This window comes from Nelusetta ayraudi, unplaced genomic scaffold (assembly GCF_046127955.1).
Source record: "Nelusetta ayraudi isolate G7.1 ecotype Tasmania unplaced genomic scaffold, CSIRO-AGI_Nayr_v1 ptg000050l, whole genome shotgun sequence".
NCBI classification, from domain to species: domain Eukaryota; kingdom Metazoa; phylum Chordata; class Actinopteri; order Tetraodontiformes; family Monacanthidae; genus Nelusetta; species Nelusetta ayraudi.
The window spans coordinates 47479-69126 of record NW_027466100.1 but is presented as its reverse complement, the minus strand read 5'-3'; the positions used below and the strand labels follow the sequence as shown (position 1 = coordinate 69126).

The following is a 21648-nucleotide window of genomic DNA, read 5'->3' as shown; positions in this document are numbered from 1 at the left end:
ACATACAAAAATGATGTATTATAAACCACAGAAATTAATTGGTTTACCATAAAGGAAGTGAAATAGAGTGGTACAAAGATTGAATCAAATTTGTGTAACACCGCACGCAGTGAGAAAAGGCAAAAAATAACACAAAACAGAAGTTCTGGATGGATATTTTCATTAAAAAGATTTTTTTGAAAGCACTGTAGAAAAATCATGTTGTTTACAGATAAATATCAAACTCTATGATCTGCACTTACAACACAAGAATAAAGCTGACAAAACACATTTGTTACAAAGAAAACATTTAATGTTAAATACAAAATAAAAAAAGAATAGACAAATGATCTACTTTTGAAAATAACTATTTACAATTCTTCATGTAAAATGTACACAGCAGGCTGTGATGACCCCTGCTGGTTGCTCTGATAGAACTCTTCCTTGGCCGCCATCAGTCGTCAATTGTGGGGAGCCAGAAAGCCTGAAAAGTAACAGAACAACCACCAATTAATATCATAGACCGTGGGTGTCAAACTCTGGCCCGCGGGCCCAATTTGGCCTGCAGTGTAATTATATTTGGCCCGCGAGGCAATACAATATCACTACTAGAGCTGGCCCGCCAGTATTATACTACACTGTGTCGCTAATGCTACAAATCCCAGAATGCTATTGATGTCAACCAGGACAGGACGTTCATAGAAGGAGATTATTATTGTTATTTAATTGGTTTATTGTTGTAATTTTATTTTTAAATGTATTATTAACCCGTGGAAAAAGGTCACTGTTGAAATTTAAATTTGAAGGCTGCAAATAAAAAAACATACATTTTTATTTACAGATTTTTAATCTATTTGAAATTCAATTTTACAAGTTATTTATTGTATAGGGTTTGCTTGATCGATATTCAGATTGAAGCAACTTATTGCTTAAACTTACTTGGGTTCCATCTAAAAAGGTTCACTGTTGTATCTGGAGAAAGACTTTTTTCAATAAATATCAATGTTGGACTGAGACTTTGTCCAAGTTTTACATTTTGGCCCCTCTGTCTATTTGAGTTTGACTCCCCTGTTCTAGACCATTTTTTCCCTTCTGTGTGTGCGGTGCATCAAAATCACTCGCCGGACAATGAAAACATGACTGGGTCCGACATGTCCTGGTGAGCCAGCTCACATTACACAAACATGTTTTTGATACCAACGTCACTTAGATCAACATGCTTCAAACTTGTTGAGCAAGTCGCGAGTGGAGTGTGGCTCAACGCGGCAGGCGTCCTCACTCACCATGTTGGAGCAGGCACTGGCAAATGTCATGAACTTGGGGTTGAACTGCAGGCAGGTGATCGGCCCTGTGTGCTTTCCATCTAACACAGCCACCTTCATGCCGCTCTCTGCATTCCACACGTGGATCTTTCCGTCCTCCGAGCCTGGAGCGGAAAAGACATTTGATTGTCACAAAAGAAGAGAATTATCCCATGTTCAACACTGTCACTCTGGTTCAGTAATCATTGTGCCCCATTTGCCGACCCGCTAGTGTTTGTCAAGACCGGTTACCTGCTATCGTTATTTTACTGCAAATTGTGAGCAAAATCTGAACCGAATGAAAAGATTTTCTTACCGATCATGACAAACTGAGAATCTGGTGTGAATGACGCCTCCAGCGTTACACCTTTACTGTTGTTGTAGCCCTGCATAAAAACAAAACAAACACACAAACAGCCTGCCATCAACTGGTTATGTTTCCAACTTTTACAGACGCTTCAAAATAGGTTTAGTTTCTGGAATTCAAACACTAATTTAATACCAGGTAGGATATTTCAAGACTCTTCTCTTACCACAAAGGAATGTAGCACAGCCCCCTTAAAGGCATCTAAGATGCGAAGCGTTCCTCCGTTGGTGGAAAGGAGAATGAGTTTGCCATCGTTACTGAACTTGAGCCCCGTCCACTCACACGTACGGTCGTACTGGAGTTTGAAGGTTGCAAACGGACCCTGTTGACGAGAGGAGTCGTGCACTTTTCTTCAAAACTGACATGGAAAAAAAACAAACATCTGAAGCAAATTATTCAATGTGAAGAATAAAAAGATGAACTAAGAAACGCTTGTTAGGCATATTTCCATCAAGCGGTTGCACGAGATAAACAACACTGGTTTTGTCAGCACAAAACAAAACGGAAAACAAACGACCTGCAGTCCCGGCAGTGCATTGTGAGACAACCAGAACAACCATCATGTGAGCTCAATGTTCAATACTTCACAACTTATAATTAGTTGTGCCTTCACTGTTTCTTTCCATTGCAGTGGGAAATCAGTTTGTAGAGAGCTATTACACTGTAATTAGAAATTCCATTTTACAGTTGCAGGTTAAAAAAAAATGTCTTTGTGCTGTCGTGACTTCAGATATTGTGGAAATTAGTGGGCAGCACCTCCCTGTTTGCTCAGGTTATCATCAATGAAAAGACAGCATTGGACTGAGATATTTGCTTGACCCATCAGTAGAAGAGACACTTTTTCCTCAACGCCACCAAGACAACTCCTCAGCTTTGAGTAAAAACATTTTTGAGAACCAAGTTAATCTTTAAGGTTAACTTAATTCTGGCATTTCCATCACTCCTTTCTCACCCGATGGTCCAAAAATGCACACAAAGTAAAGCAGAAACGCTGCCAGCGACAGAGGAAAGCAGCGGCTGCTCCCTCCTGCGTTTTTTTGGCTTCTCACCTTATCGAACGACCTCAGGTCATAAAGTTTGACCATCTCTGAGTTTATTCCAGCAGCAAAGATGAGACCCTCCGGATCAAAGGAGCACACTGGCTTCCCCTGGAGGTGCATGAGGCCCTGAGTGTTGAAAGCAAAGGAGAGGTTGGTGTGACTCTGTAGGGAGCGCGGTTCACGTTGGCGCCAGATCCATGGATGCTCGCTCGCTCGCTCGCTCGCTCGGCTGCGACAAAAGGCACCGACTCACCTGGCAGTTCGGCGACCGCAAATCCCACAGTCTACTTGTTTTATCTAATGAGCCAGAAATAAACGTGTCGTCCACAGGAGACATTGAGAGCGACGTCACTCTGAGCAAAGAAAGAAAGAAAACAGTCAGGGGAAGAAACAGCAGCATATAAACACAGAAACTTCACGCTCAACGGGTCTTAGGTCCCATTGCTGATCCATTTTCAGATCTTAATTTTCCATCCCTGACTACAGTGGAGCAGCTCCAGCTTACTCCTGCCCCCTAAAAATAAAAAAACTTACAATCATTTACCCCTCTGTTTACAACCTCCCACATAAACGCTTAGCTTCCTGCGACACCTGCAAGAACCTTGCTTTTGTGTCGTCACAAAAGCGCAGAATTCCAGTCTATCATGTCTTTGGACAGGCTAATAAATACACCATTAGAGGCCAAATGATGGTTACAACAATACAATAAAGGCAACTCTCACCTTTTACTATGACCAGGAAAGTAGCGGATGTATTTGTTGTCATGAAGGGAGAGGTACCGGATCGTATCTTCGAGAGCAAGAGGGCAACAGCACAATTACAACACAGAAAGAAGCTGTATATACAGCAATTTATGTAATACATCACATTTATGGCGAGCGGGTCTGACGTCATGGCTCAACCGTGGGCAAGGCAGTCACTTGTACAGTTAGCTCCTGTATGGGGCAGAATCACGGACCCTCAAACTGTACAAACAACTACCTCAGTCCAAAGTGAGCGCTGGCTTGCCACGATCCAACAACAGGTGTTTAGGGTCCGGGCGAGCAGCCCAACAATTGCACACATTGCAATGAAATGACAATGCTTCTATCTTTCATAAGGTCACCACAGGTCCCATTCCTTCATTCGTCGTTTTCACATCAAGCCAAGAAAATCAACACTTGAACCATAGACAAAATACGTGTGTCAACATACCATCGATTTTGTTGGAACTGTAGACCACAGTATTTGCAGCATGTGTGTACCTGATGAGATCCACACCGTACTTTTTACTGTAGAGGGTCCTCTTGGGTCTGTCATAAATCACATCATCACAACACAAGAGGTGAATAAACAGAAAGTGCAGGCATTTTACGTGTCCATGGCGACAGATGACCAAGTGTGTCTTCCGTGTCTGTCTGAGAGAATATACTTGGATATTACATATAAAGACCCAGCTTCTTTTTTATATTCGTATTCAAGTACAAAGCATATGATCCATCATATTAAGGTAATAATAAGTGGCGCTTAATTTCAACTGACTGCTTTAATGTTGGGTCTATAGAATACTGTCTGTGATTCCCCCTAAACAATGTACCATAACAAAAGAGTTTATGGTTACCACCTTAAATTCTAAAAAGCCAAAAGACAGCAAATTGACGTCCAAATTTCAAATTGCATAAAGGCTGGTCCCTCCCCCCTCCCCCCCATATCTCATCAGTAATGTTGACCACTGAAATATACCCTAGTTAAACTCAAAGCATTAGGATTAGATTAGTTATAATATTCTGACTGCTACGGGATTTTGCAACACAAAACACCGACAACTCTCTCGTTACGAAGAATAGTCGGTCTACGAAATATGCTTTATAGCAATTAGCCGCTTCAGCCTTCGCAGTATGGATGATCGTCGTGAGCTAAATGACTTAACTCGGCCCTACTCTAAAATATGGTACGTAGCTGTTGGTAATACACAGTGTCTTGCAGAATGTTGCAGGTAATTTCGGCCTGCTTGCACACATAATAAACACCATCTCGTGCAACACGGCGAATAACCGCCGTGCTGCAGGCCACACCAGCTAGCATAGCAAGTGGCTAACTTAGCTAATGGCAAAGTGAAATTTATTTTTGAAAAACCGTGCTTACTTTCCCTCTTGGCAATCGTACAAGACTAGCGAGTCGTCGTCGCTGCTGGAAATGATTGTTTCGCCGTTTGAACTGAAATCAAAACAATTGATTTTGTCTGAGTTTTCCCGAAACACCTTAGCGACTCTGAAGCTCCGTAGCACATTGTCCGTCAGCTTCATGATGGCCTACCCCTCCGCTTTACTTTCCCCAGACGAATTTCCCCTTCTAAAATTTTGCTTATGTTAAGTGCCAATGTATCAACCTTTCGTACTGAAAGGTTTGATTCAAAGAACGTAACAAGGGCCCACTAGTAAGACTTTAAATTCAGTGGAATGAAGAGGGAGGGAAAAACGCCGCCTCGACACGTCGGTGACGCGCATATTCGTCGTCACGTTGCAATTTGGAAGGTATCGCGAGAGTTGTACTGGTTGTTTTTTTTTTTTTTTTTCTTAAGAAATAAAAATTATATTAAAAAAAAAAAATCTGTCTCAGTAACTTTATTTCTAATTCGTTTTTCGGCAACGTAAGACATACACTAATAAAGTAATATATTATTATACTTGACATTATAAATAGTATATTATGTTAATAATGATGATAACAAAAGGGTTAGGGTTAGCTTCTATCATAGAAACCTCACTGTGCCTCATCTGTATGGATGGAATATACATGTATATTTTTTTTTGTATTTTAAAGGAAAACTGGGGAAACAGAAAGTTGGGTCACCCTAATAAATTCGTATTTTAATTTTATTTCTTGAATTGGTTAACTGGACACTTATATAAGTTTTATTTATATCTGGCAGCACAGAGTTAACAGGATATTAACAAACGGTGAAGACAAGTATTTCGTTTAGCAGTCAATTCTGTTATCGGTTTATACATTGGGCTTTGCGTCATGCGTGTCCTAGCCGTGGTGCTAGCTGGTAGCAGGGTGCTGGGTTTGACGCTCTATTGGGATTTATGTGTTTACTGAGCTACTTATTTCATAGCGCATTGCTGCGATCGACACCCGACTACTGGTGAGCTGTCGAGGAGTCCCGGCGTTCATTTTGCAAATGGTAAATGGTAATTCAGTTTTTTGAAAGAAAGCCTAAGTCAAATGAGAACCCACTGGCTGGTTTCACTCTAGACTTTGTGTCTGTGGTCACTATTTACCCTACTGTTTTAGGGTGTTTAGTTGTGTCTAGGTTTTACTTATTTAGTTATTGATATCCGCGCATAATAACACACTTCCGCAATTAGATAGTCCAACTGCGTCGTTTATGTATGCAAACCATTTCAAAATTCCAATGATCCATATTTTACTGTTCTTATTTGCACACCTCATATACAGTAGGTTCTTTAAATGATTGAAAAGTTGCCTTTAAATGGCTAACCAGAATTTGCCTGCCCACGAATGTCTTGAAGTAATCACCTAAGTACCTTGTGTGCTAACGCAATGCTTTCACTTATACCATTACATTCAGTTATTAAAAAGTGGCCAAGGCAAAACATTCACGTTTAAGCCTTACAAATGCACCTTGAAACAATCACACTAGTAGCAGTTTTTAGATAAACTTTCTAACTCTAACTTGTTCCACCCTTTTACCTACCAACCTAAATTATTAGCCTGTAGTTAATATGTAATCTTTGTTTATGTTTACTTAAACCTAATGGGCGTCCTGCCTGATCCAAACCACTTTTTTTCTGTGCTCATTTTCTAGTTTGCTCATCTTTGCCACTCGCATAACGCGCACCGCGCACGCCATTGCCTGCAAGCTTTGCAAAAACAGCAAATATCAGGACAAAGGTTGATAAATATCACTTGAGTGATTACTTGTTTACTAGTTTGGATGTCCAACTAAACACACTGAAACTTTATTTATAGAGCACTAAAAACTAATATTAGCTGAAACAAAGTGCGGAACATAAATAGTCATAAATTTAAAAAAAAAAATAAAAAATAGAGAGAGAGAGAGAAAGACACTGACAGGCTAGAAACCAGTTTTCTTGATAGATTTGACACAATACAGGATAATTAAACTTTATGTTAAGTATATTCTTGAACGCAAGTAAACCTAGCTATCACTAAACCCTTTGTTTTCCCTAAAAACAAGTTGTCACTGGTTGGTGCATTTGTTAATCATTACATGTAAGGCACACAACTCAAGTTGTTACCTGGTCGTGTCTGAACTGCTGCTTTACCCCTGAGCTGCAAACCTACGTAGCTGCCACCCGGAGGATTTAACAGGCTTTAAATCTCTGAACAAGTTTCACAGGTAGGCAGCCTAGAGTGAAATCTGAAAGTGTAGTGTGCAATGAATGCCTGATATGTTTAAGGTCAATCATTTTCAATCCAAAGAAGTGGTTTATACAAACTGAGAAACTTGCAAGTGTTTTGTTAAATGCAGGTTTAAATAATAATAATAAAAAATGATAATAACTAACCATTTTCTTCAGAACTGTAGTAGCACCAAAAACAAGCCACAATCTTATTTAATTATAGATATGGATTTACAATAGATGGCAGTCTATAACAAATCACACAGCTTATACTTTGATAGATTCATTATTTGAATATTTTGCTAGTGTTTAATCTTGGAGTTGACGTGCTGTACTTTGTTCAGCCATTTTAACCCTTCGGCCACCTGTCTTCTCAGCATCCTCTGTCGATAAAATGTTGCAGATAACTCACTTTGATTTGTTTTCAAAATCTATTTATCTGCATTTTGCAATTGGGAGAATGGCACTTTGACTAAATTTGGTTCATTTTCACCACCTAAATAGGTGGTGTATTTAGATCCTTTGTCGCATGACAAAATTAAAGTGTTTGCATGAGATTGCAGAGAGGTCACAGTTCTCTCAAAGGTTTGCTGCTTCAGTTGCTGTAGAAATGATTGCCACACTATTGGCGAAACGTTGTTCACGAGTTTAGAGTGTAAGGGCCAGTAATTCATTTTTTTCTTCATGTTAGTGAAGTTTAATTAAAATTTTAAAAGAAAAAACAAGACTTTTACTTACTATAGCACTATAGCAGGATATACTTACAGTAATTTTCTCTTGGTCAAATTTGTTTGTAATGAGCTCAGAAAAGGACAGGAACTAAATCCATACAACCAATGAGAACGGCCCAAAGATCCCAAAGATCCCAAAGATCTGATTGATATTGTGCTTTTCAAGGCACTCAAAGCACTCACATTGAAACCATTATTCATTCACATGAGGGAAACTACGTGTACCCACAGCTGCACCCTCAGATTACACCAGTTTTTCGTGGAAAGTTATTTTGAAATTATAATGCTGAACTTTTTTTCCCTCAGGCTGCTTTTGTTCAGAACCACTCAGCTGTTCATGGCCCGCTTTCTCTCCTTGTTCCGGCCTTGGCCTGTCCTGTCACTGGCGGGTAGGAGGAAGCCCACGTTGTGCAAAATGTCAATGGACTCGCGGGCGCGTGGCGTGTTTGCAGCTGCAGTGGAGGCCGTGCAGCCCGACACCGTGGTCAGAAAAAGTATAGAGCGTAAGGATGACTCTGTCATTATTGATGGCCACTCATTCACGCTCAAGCGCAACCTGCACCTGGTGGGCTTCGGGAAGGCCGTCCTGGGTATGGCTGCTGAAGCGGAGAGGATTTTGGGAGATCACTTAGTGAAAGGAATAATAAGCGTTCCGAACGGAATACAGCAGACGTTACGGCAACATGGGAAAGAGTAAGTAAAAGTAGCTTTGTAAAGAATTTGTTAATATTATCCACATTCTCTGTTCACTGCAATAAAAACAAAATGTCTTTTCCAATACAGCCATCTGTTGTTGAAAGAAAACAGTTCCATCAAAGTAATGGAGGGAGCCAAACATAACCTGCCTGATGCTGATTCCCTGAAAGCTTCCGAAGAGATCAAGCAGCTAGCCAGTGAGCTGACTGAGGGGGACCTTCTGCTTGTGCTAATTTCAGGTAAAACTTGTTTCCTGCTCTTCTTTTTTCGCCACAAACGACTCTCAGGAATTCTAGTCTGTAACATGACGTTGATACACTGCGTACAGGTGGAGGCTCTGCACTATTACCTGCGCCCATCCCTCCCATTTCCTTAAAAGAGAAATTGGATGTGACCCGGAAACTCGCAGCCGCCGGCGCCACAATTCAAGAGCTGAACACTGTGCGGCGCTCCCTGTCCTACTTGAAGGGAGGAGGGCTGGCTCATTATGCCCATCCTGCCAGGGTAACATTCTTTTACTTTTACCGCACATCATCTCCAATCATACCTGTTCACATCTCATCGCTCCTTTAATCTGATCTCCACAGGTAATTGCTCTGATATTGTCAGATGTCATCGGGGACCCTCTAGACTTGATCGCCAGCGGCCCCACAGTTTGGAGTGAAGTGTGGCCCGAGGAGGTTTTCTCAATCTTTCAGCGGTACAAACTCTTGCACTTGCTGCCGCCGTCAGTTGAGGAGGTCCTGAAGAGACCCTCACCTCGGGAGATTAAGGATGCATCGAAATCATCAGGACAGGTCCTTAATTCTGTGATTGGCTCCAACAGCCTTGCTCTCAAATTTGCGGGTCTTCGGGCCCGTGAGCTCGGTTTCCGCCCTCTTGTGCTGGCACCGGGGGTGTGTGGCGACGTGAGGTCAGTGGCCAGGCTTTACGGCCTCCTGGCTCGCTTCGCCTGTTCCAGAACCGAACCCCCTCCGGATATTGCAGCCGAGGTGCTGAGGCTGGGACCCGAGGTAGGTGTGGAGAGCTGGGACCTCTGCCGTACCATGAAGGTTTTAGATGAGGGCCGCACAGAGGGATGGGGTGCCACGTGTGTGCTAGCTGGAGGCGAGCCCACTGTGGAGCTGACAGGCATGGGTCAAGGTGGCCGGAACCAGGAGCTGGCTCTGCGAGTGGGACTGGAGCTCAGGGGCCTTGAGCGTCCGCCAAATGGTCCTTCCTTCTTGAGTGGCGGCACTGACGGTCAGGATGGACCCACTGAGGCGGCAGGAGCCATCACTGACGCTGGCTTGTACAAAGAGGCTCAAGAACAGGATCTGGACGTTGAATACTTTCTAACTAACAATGATTCTTACACCTTTTTCTCACGTCTCTCTGGCGGGCAGCGCTTACTCATACCTGGTCTCACCTGCACCAATGTGATGGATGTGCACATGTTACTTATTCCACCTTTTCCCAATAATGTAAGGTAAATGCTGAGCATGGAAAATAAAAGTAGATGTTCAAATGTGTCTGGATGAGTGAGAAACTGCATTACAATCCCACTTAGAGGCCAATTTAGGGTGTAATTTGGAGCCGTCCACTGGAAAAAATGTGTTGGGCTTTTTAAGTGACTGTAGTGACGACAATGTGTGGTCAAAAGTGAATGACCTAAATGGAGCTAAGCAAGATCATTTTACATTTACATAAGAAAACCAAGGCAAAAGAAATTACACAATAACTGCTTTTCATGGTTGTTTATTTCAAAAGCATTTTTCACACAGCCTTTTGAATTAAAATACCGGTAAATAAAAATCACCATATCCACCACAAATATCCCCCTTTTAATAAGACACGTCTCTCATCCACTTGCTCTTGGCAGGATTTACAGCTGGCATTCAGAATTCTTGGTTGAGGATCACTGTATTACAGTCTAGATTGTATTTCACTCTAGACTGTAAACAAACATTTCCATTCTGCAATGCAAAAAAAATATTCTGAAAGCTTTCACACTCAAATCCATCCACATTTTCAGTATTGCGTTTTTAGAGAAAGGGCAAAAATGTGACTCAAGTGCTTTAGTAATTTTTTTATCTGTTAGGTGTCTTTTCACACACACACACACACACACACACACACACACACACACACACACACACACACACAGGCCACTAGTTTTTTTTTGTTTGTTTGTTTTTTCTACAAAGAAATCTCAGTAAACCAACAGGAGCATTCTCTGAAAACCTTAAACAGAGAGATTTTTTTCTGAAAACATAAAATATTGTATGTGTGGACAGGTTATGATAAATATAATATCCTCAGAAGTTGAGTCAAACCATCTTGAATGGTTAGCGGAACTTCCCGACTAAAATGTCTCTGGGAAATGTAAACAGTCAACAGTCCAACACCATTTTCCCATTATTCCTGGTGCGTCTTAAAGCTCTGGCCAGCTCGTTCCCTGTAGGAACGACAAGAGTGCCTTAAGTAAAAAAAAAAAAACAACAACAAAAAAAACAATCATCCTTGAAATGGACTCCAAATAAATGATACCGATTCGTATGAATAACACATTAACCTGCATTAGTCATTGGTAAACATTACCACAGCTGTGTCTAAAGTCTCTGACTTGGCGGACTCACTGTTTGTACATGCTGAAGAAAATGAGCACCACCCAAAAAGCCAACTTCTCTAAATGTACGTGATAGGACGTCTCGGACACCTACCATCCTGCCAGATGAGATGCTGCATCCGGTGTCCCACCGTTCTGTCCAGTACCTGAACACGTCAACAGACGGACGTCAGAACCATCGACTGTCATCAAACAACAGCTACAGATCCGCGGTTACTCATACTCACCCTGTCGGTAGTACATATCGTTGACAGTGGTTCCGTACACTTTCCATGCAAAATGAATGGCTACAAGACTGAAAATCAACCAGCCGAGTAAAATTTTGAATATGACAACTCTCATGTCGTTGGCGAGCCAGTCGTCAACGAATTCGGATAGAAACGCCATGCAGCTGTCAGCAATTCGCGACAAAAATTCAAAATCCCACGACTGCTCCATTATTTCCAATTATGGAATATGGGTGGAAACGAATTAGTAAACCTTAATGTTTGACTGATTATTTCTGAAGTCAGTTCGGCAATACCTGACATACGGCAACGAAAAAAGCCATTTTTCTCTCCGCCTTGTTCTTCTTTTTCTTCTTTTTTTTTTTTATTTTGGCAGGAGAGATGTAGTGGTGGCGTACTAATGCCCCCTACAGGCTAATGTTGATTTCGTTCTGTTTTGTATTTCTCATCGTACTTTTTTTTTTTTTTTTTTTTAATATGGTGTCTTCATATAATACATGGAATTCAAAGTGCTTCACAGATCCCAATGGTAATTAGAGAATAAAGTAAAAGAAAGACACAACAGATCATAAATTGCAGTTTGAGACTGACGCACAACCTGTTTTAGTATAATTTAATAATCAAGTTTTCTGCGTCAGAGGTGCAAAAAATACCGTAAATAAACAACTTTGCACAAAGTGTCACAAAATAACTATCATGGGTGCACGTATTTATCTGCATGAAAATAATGCAGCAACGGACCAGAATGCATTGCGAAGTGACGTCAGCCACCAGGTTAGTTCTGCCTGGCAAGGATTTGTGTGATGTGTAGTTCTTCCGTGACTTCCCAATCGTTTTGCGTTGCGTTTCTCAGGAAGCTTGTTGGATCGGTTCAGCGTTTACAATTTTGATCGAAGGTCGTTCCTAAACATTAACGTCATATTTACGAGGGGAATATGACATCGGGAACCAGCCACCGTTCAACCGGATGCAACTCGGAACCAGAGTTGTGTCCGTGCCAACGGCACCCTGTGAATTCTGGGAGTTTGGAACCTCTCCACCATTTTCGCTGCGCCTCTCTGTCTCCCTGCTTTGACCGCCGTTTCTATAATTCTGATTTCGTGCTATTTACGCCTTGTAATCATGGTGGAGCGTTGCTGTGTGGTGAAGTGCCGCAGCGCGTCACATGACGACCAGGGTGAAAAGATAAACAACGGGATCTCTTTCCATCCGTTTCCTGCCTGGCGTCAAAATGAAGGCAGCGACGTATCCGAGTTGACAAAGAGACGTCGGATGGCTTGGCTGTCAGCTGTAAGAACGAAACACATAAGCTTCGACGAGATCCCGACATCAACAAGAGTGTGCTCTGTGCATTTCCACTCGGGTTAGTCCCTTGTTCCTATGCATTCTCGCCAGTGCTCGCAGAGTAATCTATTACTAAGTAACCCACTACTGTAATTAAACTACTTTTTTTTAGATAACGGAGTAATGTAACGGGGTCACTGTGGCAAAACTGGTAATTATGTCATAATTACTTTATCAAGTAACCATTCACGAAACTTTTCTGAAATATTTTGCAAGCTAAGAATGTCTAATTATCCACAACATGTCTGAAATTTAGAAAAACAATCGAAAACGATGACAGATTGATGATGCAGCCGTGTATGCATCGTCATTGATATGCGACGATGCACCAAAAAAAGCATTATTTTGAGTTCATCTCGTCTAAATCAAAGAATATTGTGGTTCGTTGTAGGTTATGTGCAGGAAAGAAGAAGTTCTCAACTGTTACTTTATCTTTTTTAACTAATTAGATAACTTTTTATGGAGTAATCAGTAGGTGGATTACGTTTATGGAGTAATCCCACCAATGCTGATTCTCGCACAGAGAAACGCACTGTCCAATGCTGTCATGACAGATTAGCACAATGCTCATCGCGTCAGTCAGCATACTATTATAAATAAATCAGAGTACATTCATTAATCCAGGCATTTGTTGCTGTTTCTAGGGGAACCAGCGAGTCAAATCAGCGAATCGGACCCAGATTGGGCCCCTACCCTGCACCTGGGTCACATGGATGTCAACTCCTCACGCACTGAACTGTTTCACATACCGGCAAATAGAAAACGACAGAGGACCGAGACTGAACAAACGACAGATGAGGCTGTTGCAGGAAAAAGCACACCAGTAGGAGCGGTAGAAATGGCAGGTGAGGGTGTACTGATCCAAGTAAAAGAGGAAGAGGGATCCAATGAAGCGTGGCCTGTGACGGTAAAAGAAGAAGAGGACTCAGATGTAGCTGCTCTTATGCCAGTGAAAAGGGAAGAGCCTGATGAGGAGTTTCAGTTTCCGACACAACACAGAGAAGGGGGCGAAGGAGCGACAGGTGGTACGCAGACTTGTGAGCCTGCCGAGAAGAGGCTAAGGGATGACTGTGTTTGTGATAAATGTGAGGGTCACCTTGTTGAGATTGACCGCCTGTCAAAGGAGAACACTTCTCTGAAGGGAGAGGTTGAGAAGTGGAAAATGGATCAAAAGTTCTTAAAAGAGGACAATGAACGGGTGAAGTACTACACCGGACTTCCACACTTTCAGGTTCTAATCGGTTTGCTCACGTCTATTTGGCCGCACATGTCCCATCCCAGCAGACTGCTGTCACCTTTTCAGATGCTTTTCCTGACACTCATGCGCCTGAAGCTGGACCTGCCGATCCAACACATGGGCTACCTCTTTCACGTGGACAGAAGAACTGTTAGCAACACTTTCAACGAGACCATCTGTGCGTTGAATGCACGGATCAGTCCCATGGTGCGCTGGCCAAGGAAAGACGCTTTGAATGTGACTGTGCCGTTTCAGTTTGTGGAGGTCTATGGGAAACGCGTCGCCGTGATTCTGGACTGCTTCGAAGTATCCACGCAGAGACCTTCCAATCTAGGGGGCGAAGAGCAGCCGTTGTCTGACGGCAAACCCAACAAAACTGTGAAGTATCTTATTGGTGTTACACCACAGGGCTCTGTTGCATTTTTTTCTAAAGGATGGGAAGGAGGTCTCAGTAGTCGACAGATAGCTGAGAAAAGTGGGATTCTGGATAAACTGATGCCAGGGGATTTGTCTCTGCCTGCTGAAGGCCCCGACGACAAGGAGAGTTTAGGACTTTTGTGTGACGAGATAATAAGTCCCCCTCCTGCTAAAGGAGGCCACAAGGCAGATGCAGAGGACAGGCTAAAAATTAAAAATCTCAAAATCCATGTCAAAAGAATAATTGGCAATATTCGCATAAAATACTCAATCTTAACAGCCAAAGTACCCATTAGCATGGTGGCTCCATGTAAAGGCGAGACTGTTTCAATCCTGGATAAGACTGTGGCTGTCTCCTGTGCTCTGACAAATATGTGCCCCAATGTGGTTGAGAAACACAAGTGGAGCTAAAAACGATGTTGCACACGAGTTACGTTTCAGGCGGCAATTTTATTTATGTATTTTTATATATTTGTAAATAAGTGTTATGTATTCTGCCTGGTCACTGTACCAAAATAACAGTGAGGAATCACATTTAGGTCATGTGTGTAAACAGGGCCAAAAAAAATAAATAAAAGGGTTCAGCACAATTACCTTCTCTTCAGTTTTTGAAGTTATGTGCGTTCATGTGACTAAACATCTACACATTTAGAGATAGATATACACATACCCTATAATGACAAAGAAACTAAATGCTTACAACAGTAAATGAGAAAATGTGTGTGCTTGCACACACTGGATTATTATCATTATTATTATTATTATTGTTGTTATTATTATTATTATTATTATTATTATTATTATTAATATTATAACAGTCGTTACAAGTTAATAAAAAAGTGTTGAATGGCACAAAGTAAACATGACAGAATATCAGTCTGCTGTATTTTCCCATCCAGTTATGAAAATGTCAATGTAAGGCCTAAGATTCAATCAAGTTAGGCAAAAATCAAAACGTGTAACTGTTGCATACAGCCTTGTGTTCCATTCATCACAGCTTCTAAGAGGTCGCCCTTTCCTTATCTCTGCTTCTCATTCTGGCAATTCTGAGCAAGAAGGTTGAGGAGCCGGCTACATTTAGTCATTCGGAGAAAGTGTCTTCTTTTTCTAGTTGCGGGCAATTAACTAGGAAGGAAGCCTGTCACAGATGTGGCATCTATAATGCCTCAGGGTCATAGAAGATTCTCTCTGTGTCCAAGTCAGAGTATTACCAATGGACCATCAAGCGTCTGTGTTGGTACCAGTTTACTAAAAGCAGTTGTCTTTTCACCAGACTGACTGCATCATGTTTTTCTTATACAGTCATTTTATTTTTTGACAGTGTTCTACACACACACACACACACAAGAAGACCATTACGTGAGGCTGCAGCTTGCACAAACGTAATGCTGACGATGATTTCCTACTACTGTTCACCACTATGGTCAAAGTGCTGTGATGCTTGGCTGCATGTCATCTTTCCCGGGGACACGAAGAAGGCCTGCGTATTTGGGATATTTGCTGTAAGGTGCTCTCATAGCAGACATGGAAGAACTATGCTAGCTGATGGCAGTGCCCTGTGCAATTAATGCAGCAATCAGTTCTTCAATTTTGCAGGGACACCAGTGTACACCTCCAGTGTATTCAAATGAAGACAACAAAGTTACCCCATCATGTCAATGTCATATGTACATACAGTATAGTACCCAACCACCAGAGGGGGTTCATCATTTGAGATAATACAATGAATAGTAAACAAATGAACACGTGAAATTTATTTTGTCTTTATTTGCGGCCAAAGCATTTAAAACAAAATACAAAAACTTAAAACAATGACATTTTATTCGACATGAAAAAAAAAATCATTTTCTGGATAGATTTGCATAATGTATAGTGTCATGAGCCTCTTTACCAAAAAGCTAAATGCTACCCACGGATTACAATTCCCATCTCATAACGGTAGAACAAGAAACAGGGCAACATTCCGAGAATTTCAGCCAATCCTACTCACGTGAAACGACTATTGGAAAATTATTAGCATTGACGAAGCTCAAAGACTGAACGCCTGAATTCGCCAAGCGTGACGTACAGGTGTCGCTTCCCGTGGCTCGTTCTTCAGAAATAGACTACGGCCGCCGGACTAAATTAGTAAAACTGATGTGAAACTAAAACAAAGCGGCTCTGTTGGGCTTTCACCATGCACCTGCGTGGCCCGGGCGCACATATGGCAGCCGTTTACGACATTTACATACAAACTCTGGGAGACTGTCGACGAAGCTAGCGCGCATTTGCATGTCAGCAGTGACAGAATCTGACAATTTAAAACGTGCCCGTGTTTTTAATCCAGGAACGCTTCGTGCAAACGGTGAGATGCGGAGGCAATTGTCTCTGCACGAGCGACGCAGCTGTACTGGGCGGAACCAGTCGCGGCTACCGAGCAACCCCATTGGTCAGAGGAATTTGTCATCAGAGATTCCGGATGTCTACTGTGGCAAGAGAAATTTTTGTTTTCTGCACCTCTTACTTTGACTGCTTGTCCTCAGCCGGTTGACGGAAAAAAACTCAATGTAGCGACTTCCGTCCGGCCCGCCGTTTAGACAGTGCAAAAGCGTAAGTATGACTCTTATCTGTCTCTGTCTGCTTTCAGTCAACAGCGATAGCCTGATGACGAAACCAAAGCCATGAAATTGATCCCTGTGTGCGTGTGTGTGTGTTTGTTGCTAGCAGTCCGTGTTAGCTCTGTGGAGATTCCACTCAGTTGCATCGGAATTCACGGGCAGTCGTTCGTCAGCATGGCATTTAAATCGAAAACAACTAGCAACCAAAACGCGGCGCTGACACGGAAGGTCGAGCTCGGTTTGAGTGGATTAAGGTGTTTAGTAGCAAGACGTTAGCCACCTAGCTTTGGCGGCCAAATGACTTGCTGTACTTTGGTCCGTCCAACCAAAAAGGAGCGTCTTTTATGTCGCGGGCCATTAGCCGTGCGCTTCCCAGTTAATGATTATTACAATGCAGCCCCTGTCCACGATCCCGGAGTTGTGATTTCCGTCTGGTTAACCATTTATCCTTTGTTATCATGTGACCTGACCCACTGGTTCACAGTGAGAGCCCCTATTCATTCGATATTTGGGGATTCACGTAAAAAAAAAAAAAAAAAAAATGTTGTTCAGAAACCACGGGGATACTTAAAGATTGAACACAGTTTGGCTCTGTTCAGTTGTAAGTTTGTTTGCCCTCGTCTCCAGTGACTGGGATGGTATCATGGAGAGAGACACTCAACAAGGAGGAGAGGCAGAGGGAGTGACGATTTGTGACCCACCGTCTGAGGGCCATTCATCTGGTAAACACAATCACTAAAACAAAAACAAAAAAAATCATTGAAACAGTTCAATATTGGAGCTTGCGTGACTTCGTTCGCGTCACTCTTTTATTCTTGGTTTGTGATTGAATTTTGTTTTTCCTCTCCAGCCGACATCTTGGCGACTTCCCTGTCTCTGCTTGGCAATCACATGTTTCCTGAGAGAAAGGACAACACCGCTTTTAACAGAGACGGACCCACAGACACGGTGCTGCCCGTGTGTCCGGCAGAAGACGTGACTCTCCATGCCGGCACCCAGTCTGAGCAGGTAACAAGACTGGAGGCTGACGGGACGGAAAGCCAGGAGTGCGAGGGGAGCGCGTCCACCCAGCCGTCTGGCGCAGGGCCCGAGGATGCCGCCGCCGACTGCGAGCAAGGTGACTCCGGGGAGTTTGTCGTCACCATGCTCGCCAAGGCGAAGCTGGAGGAGCAAGGCATCGGCGTGAAAGGAAGGTCGTCTCCTTTGTTGGAGGCGGGGACCCAGGACTCTCCCGCGCTCGTGTCCCACCGCGACGAGGACGTGACGGCGGACAGCTGGCGGCAGCACAGGAAGCACGTTTTTGTGTTAAGCGAAGCAGGCAAACCCATCTACTCCCGCTACGGCAGTGAAGAGGCTCTCTCATCCACGATGGGAGTCATGATGGCCCTGGTTTCCTTTGTTCAGAGTGGAGATAATATCATCCGCTCCGTCTATTCAGGTACGACGATTGTCCGACACTTTGTGTGTTTCGCATGTGGTTTGCGTCATCATTTTGAAGCCTTTGTCTATTTGCAAAATAAAACATACTGTCTGCAAGTTTAAACACAGGCCCTTCATCACAACACTCGGGCAATCAAGCAGTTTTGTGTGTTGGCAAGATTGGTTTTTATTTCTATTTGTAAAAAGATAAAAGTGATGCAACCCTAAAAACTCTTGTAAAACTTTAAATGCTGAACCTGAGAAGTAGAGCAGAGTTATCCTCTCTTCAACGCTGATTATGCGCAGCAGTGATTTCCAGTACAATCCTGAATGTTCTGCGTCTTTGCCTTCTCCCAACAGAGCAACACACCGTGGTGTTCTTGCAGAAAGGGCCCCTCGTGTTCGTGTGCGTCTCCAGCACCCGTCAGTCCGAGCGGCAGCTTCGGGAGGAGCTGCTCTATGTTTACCATCAGATCATCAGCATGCTCACCCAAGCCAGCATATCTCGAATCTTCGAACACAAGAAAAACTACGACCTAAGGAGACTCCTGGCGGGCTCGGAGAAGATCCTGGACGGTCTCCTGAACCTGCTGGACTCCGACCCCAGCTTCCTGCTGGCCGCGGTGCACTGCCTGCCTCTGGCTTCCTCTCTCAGGGACGCACTTAGTCAGATCCTGCAGAAAGCGATCACCCCTAACTTGGTCTTCTCCATCCTCATCGCCAAGAACCAGCTGCTCACCATCGTGCAGGAGAAGACGGTCATCGAGGACTCGCGGCTGGAGCCCGCCGACGTCCACCTTCTCCTCAACCTCATCGGCGCCTCCTCTGCCTTTCAGGCCGGGGAGATCTGGACTCCCATCTGCCTGCCCCTCTTCAATCCTGACTGTTACTTTTATGCATACATCTCCTACCTGGACCCCCCAGAATGCACTGTTTGCCTGCTGCTGCTTTCCACCGACAAGGAGGCTTTCTATGCCGTGGCCGAGTGCAAGCGGAAGATCGAGGAGGCCATGGTGGCTCAGAACTCCCTCAGTCTCATTGCCAAGGTGCAGCCATACAGTGTGAGCCAGGTGGGCGTCTCAGACCTCAGACACTTCATGTACAAGCCCTTCGACGTGCCAGACAACTACCGCCAGCTTACTCAGTTCACCAGGTGGGTTTGACCGTCGCCTCGCTTGGAAGGCGTTTAGTTTTCATCTTGCAACCCAATTTCATGACGTGCAAACCGTTTGGTTTCTAACCTTCATGTTGCAGAGTCTAAAGTTTGTTTTCAGAAGGATTCTCATTTTACTTATTGTAATTCTTTATTGTCGAGTATGCATGCAGTATGTATTGGAGGAAGCACAGCATGCACAAGTTGTCCGGAAAGCTCAACAAATTGTTTCATATTTTAACCAATTTCATACCTGTTACAAAGACGTAACACAAAAACACAAAACCTGCCAGCCTTCACTCCATCATTCGCTTGTGTGTGTGTGTGTGTGTGTGCGCAGCCCGGAGATGGAGGCGCCTTACAGCAGCGAGGAGGAGAAGATGCGACTGCTGGACCTCTACCGTTACATGCACGGCCGCATGCACAGCACCTCGCGACCCCTCAAGCTCATCTACCACGTGGCTGAGAGGGAAACTCTGCTCGCCTGGGTATGTGGGTGTCGTGAATGAAGTGCAGAGTCCCAAAATAATGGAAATAATTCCATTCCGTCCAAACACAGTTGCTCTCATTGCGTGAATAACAACGAGCTCCGGGTGGCTGGTTTAAGAGCCGCTGCATCTGCTACGTGTGAGCTTCCTCACAGCACAGACACTGAACATTGTTAGGATGTTTTATAGTAAATTCTTTATTTTTTTTGGGATCCAGAACAGCTTCACACAGAAACATGCTGCAGTATGTCTGCAGTACCAAAGAGGATTAGGGCCACACGAAGAGAACAAAAAATGATAAATGTTGTCGTAATAGCATCGTGTTGTGCTGTGAGGACGCCACCATTGCCGACAGTGCTGGCTGTCGACCGCCGGGTTCACACCAGTTTCACCGCTGCAGCAAAAGCGTTTCCATTTCTGCATGACTTTGGTCGCCACAGTCTGTGTTTACGCCGCAGTTGACGGTTATTTGTCCCACCGATGTGACACCAGCGTGAGAACCGGACCACCACACAGCTCACAGTGGGTGCTTTGCAATGTGAAAGCTCTCGTGCTGCTCAGCGACCCCCACCAAATTTTTTTGCAATAGCTCTGAATTCGGTGCGAATGCAGCTCTACTGTCTTGTTTTGTTCAACTGCGATGCCCCCAATGGAAAGCGTTCATCTCCCTCTGTTGCCGTAGGTCACGAGTAAATTCGAGCTGTACACCTGCTTCAGCCCCCTGGTGACCAAGGCGTGCGCCATCACAGCCATCACAAAGCTCCTGAGGTGGATCAAAAAGGAGGAGGACCGGCTCTTCATCAGATACCCGCCAAAGTACTCAACCACTCCGAACCCCAGCAAGAGCTCTCGAGGTGGCAAGTCAGACCAGCAGGACTCCACGGACAACGGCTTCCTGTCCCTCCTCTGAGACTCTCGACGGCCCCTAAAGTAGCTCCGCCCTCATGCAACAAAAGTCTACACTGGCGTTGAGATGTTTTTCAACCCTCCTTTTTTTGACACGTGTTGGAAAAACTTGGACTTTGGGGATCAAACACTACATTTTCTGATATTTAATGAGAGGCGACTTCTGTCGAGCTAGTGTTATTTCTGTAAATGAACAGGGAGGCATATTATTATTACCCCGCAGCTTTCAATCTGAAAGAGTCAGGGCAAATAATGGGGGGGGGGAAGAGCAGCATTGGTATATTTTAAATGAAACTGTGGTAGAAAATAACCAATAATATTTAAATTGTTTTTTTTATTTATAATGTTTTATTAATGCAACAAGAGGGCAAATCCCCTCACAAACATTGAATGTCTCACGCATTCACACGTTCCCACTATTTGTCCCCGTTAATTTGAAAGCCGAGTCCGATTCATCCAAACTTGTTTGCCACAGAGTGATCCCGGATTTTCCAGAGTGTCAACTGGAACAACAGCTGAAAGGAGAGAGAGAAAAAAAAAAAAAAAAAAAAACTACCACTAAGTGAAACATTTTGATGCTACTTCCTGTGGAGACCTGAAAACATGGTGTTTCTAACTGCACCAGTGTTATGTAAGTAATTTGAGATGATTAATTTATTTTATGTCATTATTTGTGCAGCCTGTTACGTATTTCACAGTGACACCAGTTTGTACACAACCTCTTAAGCTAACGTGTTTGTTTTTGCAGACATTTCTTCTTCAAACGTC

The 21648-nt window shown here is 43.5% G+C and overlaps 5 protein-coding genes across 9 annotated transcripts; 3 read left to right on the top strand and 2 right to left on the bottom strand.

Annotated features, from left to right (window-relative positions):
- Positions 1-270: 270 nt before the first annotated feature.
- On the bottom strand, positions 271-5177 carry wdr82 (WD repeat domain 82). The gene is made up of 9 exons (XM_076037192.1): positions 4812-5177; positions 3882-3979; positions 3410-3476; positions 2941-3040; positions 2697-2813; positions 1814-1969; positions 1597-1666; positions 1263-1405; positions 271-463 (listed from the first exon to the last, which is right to left on the bottom strand). Exons 1-9 carry the CDS (start codon positions 4970-4972, stop codon positions 434-436), a joined length of 942 nt encoding a protein of 313 aa, XP_075893307.1. The 5' UTR covers positions 4973-5177; the 3' UTR covers positions 271-433.
- On the top strand, positions 4480-9995 carry glyctk (glycerate kinase). 3 transcript variants are annotated; one of them, XM_076037172.1, is made up of 5 exons: positions 4480-4617; positions 8095-8481; positions 8572-8723; positions 8813-8988; positions 9072-9995. In XM_076037172.1, exons 1-5 carry the CDS (start codon positions 4565-4567, stop codon positions 9954-9956), a joined length of 1653 nt encoding a protein of 550 aa, XP_075893287.1. In that variant the 5' UTR covers positions 4480-4564; the 3' UTR covers positions 9957-9995. The 3 variants fall into 3 exon arrangements, with proteins under 3 accessions (XP_075893287.1, XP_075893289.1, XP_075893288.1); XM_076037174.1 differs by lacking the exon at positions 4480-4617 and adding an exon at positions 5594-5853; XM_076037173.1 differs by lacking the exon at positions 4480-4617 and adding an exon at positions 6763-7053.
- A 411-nt stretch (positions 9996-10406) lies between these two features.
- Positions 10407-11677, bottom strand: tcta (T cell leukemia translocation altered). The gene is made up of 3 exons (XM_076037199.1): positions 11320-11677; positions 11187-11238; positions 10407-10921 (listed from the first exon to the last, which is right to left on the bottom strand). Exons 1-3 carry the CDS (start codon positions 11528-11530, stop codon positions 10882-10884), a joined length of 303 nt encoding a protein of 100 aa, XP_075893314.1. The 5' UTR covers positions 11531-11677; the 3' UTR covers positions 10407-10881.
- Positions 11678-11832: 155 nt separating this feature from the next.
- LOC142895853 (uncharacterized) lies at positions 11833-14907 on the top strand. Of its 3 annotated transcripts, none has more exons than XM_076037170.1 (2): positions 11833-12609; positions 13308-14907. In XM_076037170.1, the coding sequence occupies exon 2, from the start codon at positions 13373-13375 to the stop codon at positions 14726-14728; it is 1356 nt and encodes a 451-aa protein (XP_075893285.1). In that variant the 5' UTR covers positions 11833-12609; positions 13308-13372; the 3' UTR covers positions 14729-14907. The 3 variants fall into 3 exon arrangements, with proteins under 3 accessions (XP_075893285.1, XP_075893283.1, XP_075893286.1); XM_076037168.1 differs by having other exon boundaries at positions 11833-12682; XM_076037171.1 differs by lacking the exon at positions 11833-12609 and adding an exon at positions 12751-12814.
- A 1758-nt stretch (positions 14908-16665) lies between these two features.
- Positions 16666-21137, top strand: mon1bb (MON1 secretory trafficking family member Bb). Its single transcript, XM_076037083.1, has 6 exons — positions 16666-16906; positions 17542-17636; positions 17765-18352; positions 18694-19486; positions 19827-19974; positions 20657-21137. The coding sequence occupies exons 2-6, from the start codon at positions 17558-17560 to the stop codon at positions 20882-20884; spliced, it is 1836 nt and encodes a 611-aa protein (XP_075893198.1). The 5' UTR covers positions 16666-16906; positions 17542-17557; the 3' UTR covers positions 20885-21137.
- Positions 21138-21648: the final 511 nt, after the last annotated feature.

Bases quoted from the DNA above. Each gene is read 5' to 3' on its own strand.
- LOC142895853 (XM_076037168.1), top strand. From the start codon at position 12,442: ATGGTGGAGCGTTGCTGTGTGGTGAAGTGCCGCAGCGCGTCACATGAC. The intron at 12,683-13,307 runs GTTAGTCCCTTG...TGCTGTTTCTAG, and splicing joins CTCTGTGCATTTCCACTCGG to GGGAACCAGCGAGTCAAATC.
- glyctk (XM_076037172.1), top strand. From the start codon at position 4,565: ATGGATGATCGTCGTGAGCTAAATGACTTAACTCGGCCCTACTCTAAA. The intron at 8,482-8,571 runs GTAAGTAAAAGT...TTTCCAATACAG, and splicing joins TTACGGCAACATGGGAAAGA to CCATCTGTTGTTGAAAGAAA. The intron at 8,989-9,071 runs GTAACATTCTTT...TGATCTCCACAG, and splicing joins ATTATGCCCATCCTGCCAGG to GTAATTGCTCTGATATTGTC.
- mon1bb (XM_076037083.1), top strand. From the start codon at position 17,558: ATGGAGAGAGACACTCAACAAGGAGGAGAGGCAGAGGGAGTGACGATT. The intron at 18,353-18,693 runs GTACGACGATTG...TTCTCCCAACAG, and splicing joins CATCCGCTCCGTCTATTCAG to AGCAACACACCGTGGTGTTC. The intron at 19,975-20,656 runs GTATGTGGGTGT...CTGTTGCCGTAG, and splicing joins GGGAAACTCTGCTCGCCTGG to GTCACGAGTAAATTCGAGCT.
- tcta (XM_076037199.1), bottom strand. From the start codon at position 11,530: ATGGAGCAGTCGTGGGATTTTGAATTTTTGTCGCGAATTGCTGACAGC. The intron at 11,239-11,319 runs GTGAGTATGAGT...TGACGTGTTCAG, and splicing joins CGATATGTACTACCGACAGG to GTACTGGACAGAACGGTGGG. The intron at 10,922-11,186 runs GTAGGTGTCCGA...TCGTTCCTACAG, and splicing joins GCATCTCATCTGGCAGGATG to GGAACGAGCTGGCCAGAGCT.
- wdr82 (XM_076037192.1), bottom strand. From the start codon at position 4,972: ATGAAGCTGACGGACAATGTGCTACGGAGCTTCAGAGTCGCTAAGGTG. The intron at 3,980-4,811 runs GTAAGCACGGTT...GATTTATGACAG, and splicing joins TACGATTGCCAAGAGGGAAA to ACCCAAGAGGACCCTCTACA. The intron at 464-1,262 runs GTGAGTGAGGAC...GTTACTTTTCAG, and splicing joins CCAGTGCCTGCTCCAACATG to GCTTTCTGGCTCCCCACAAT.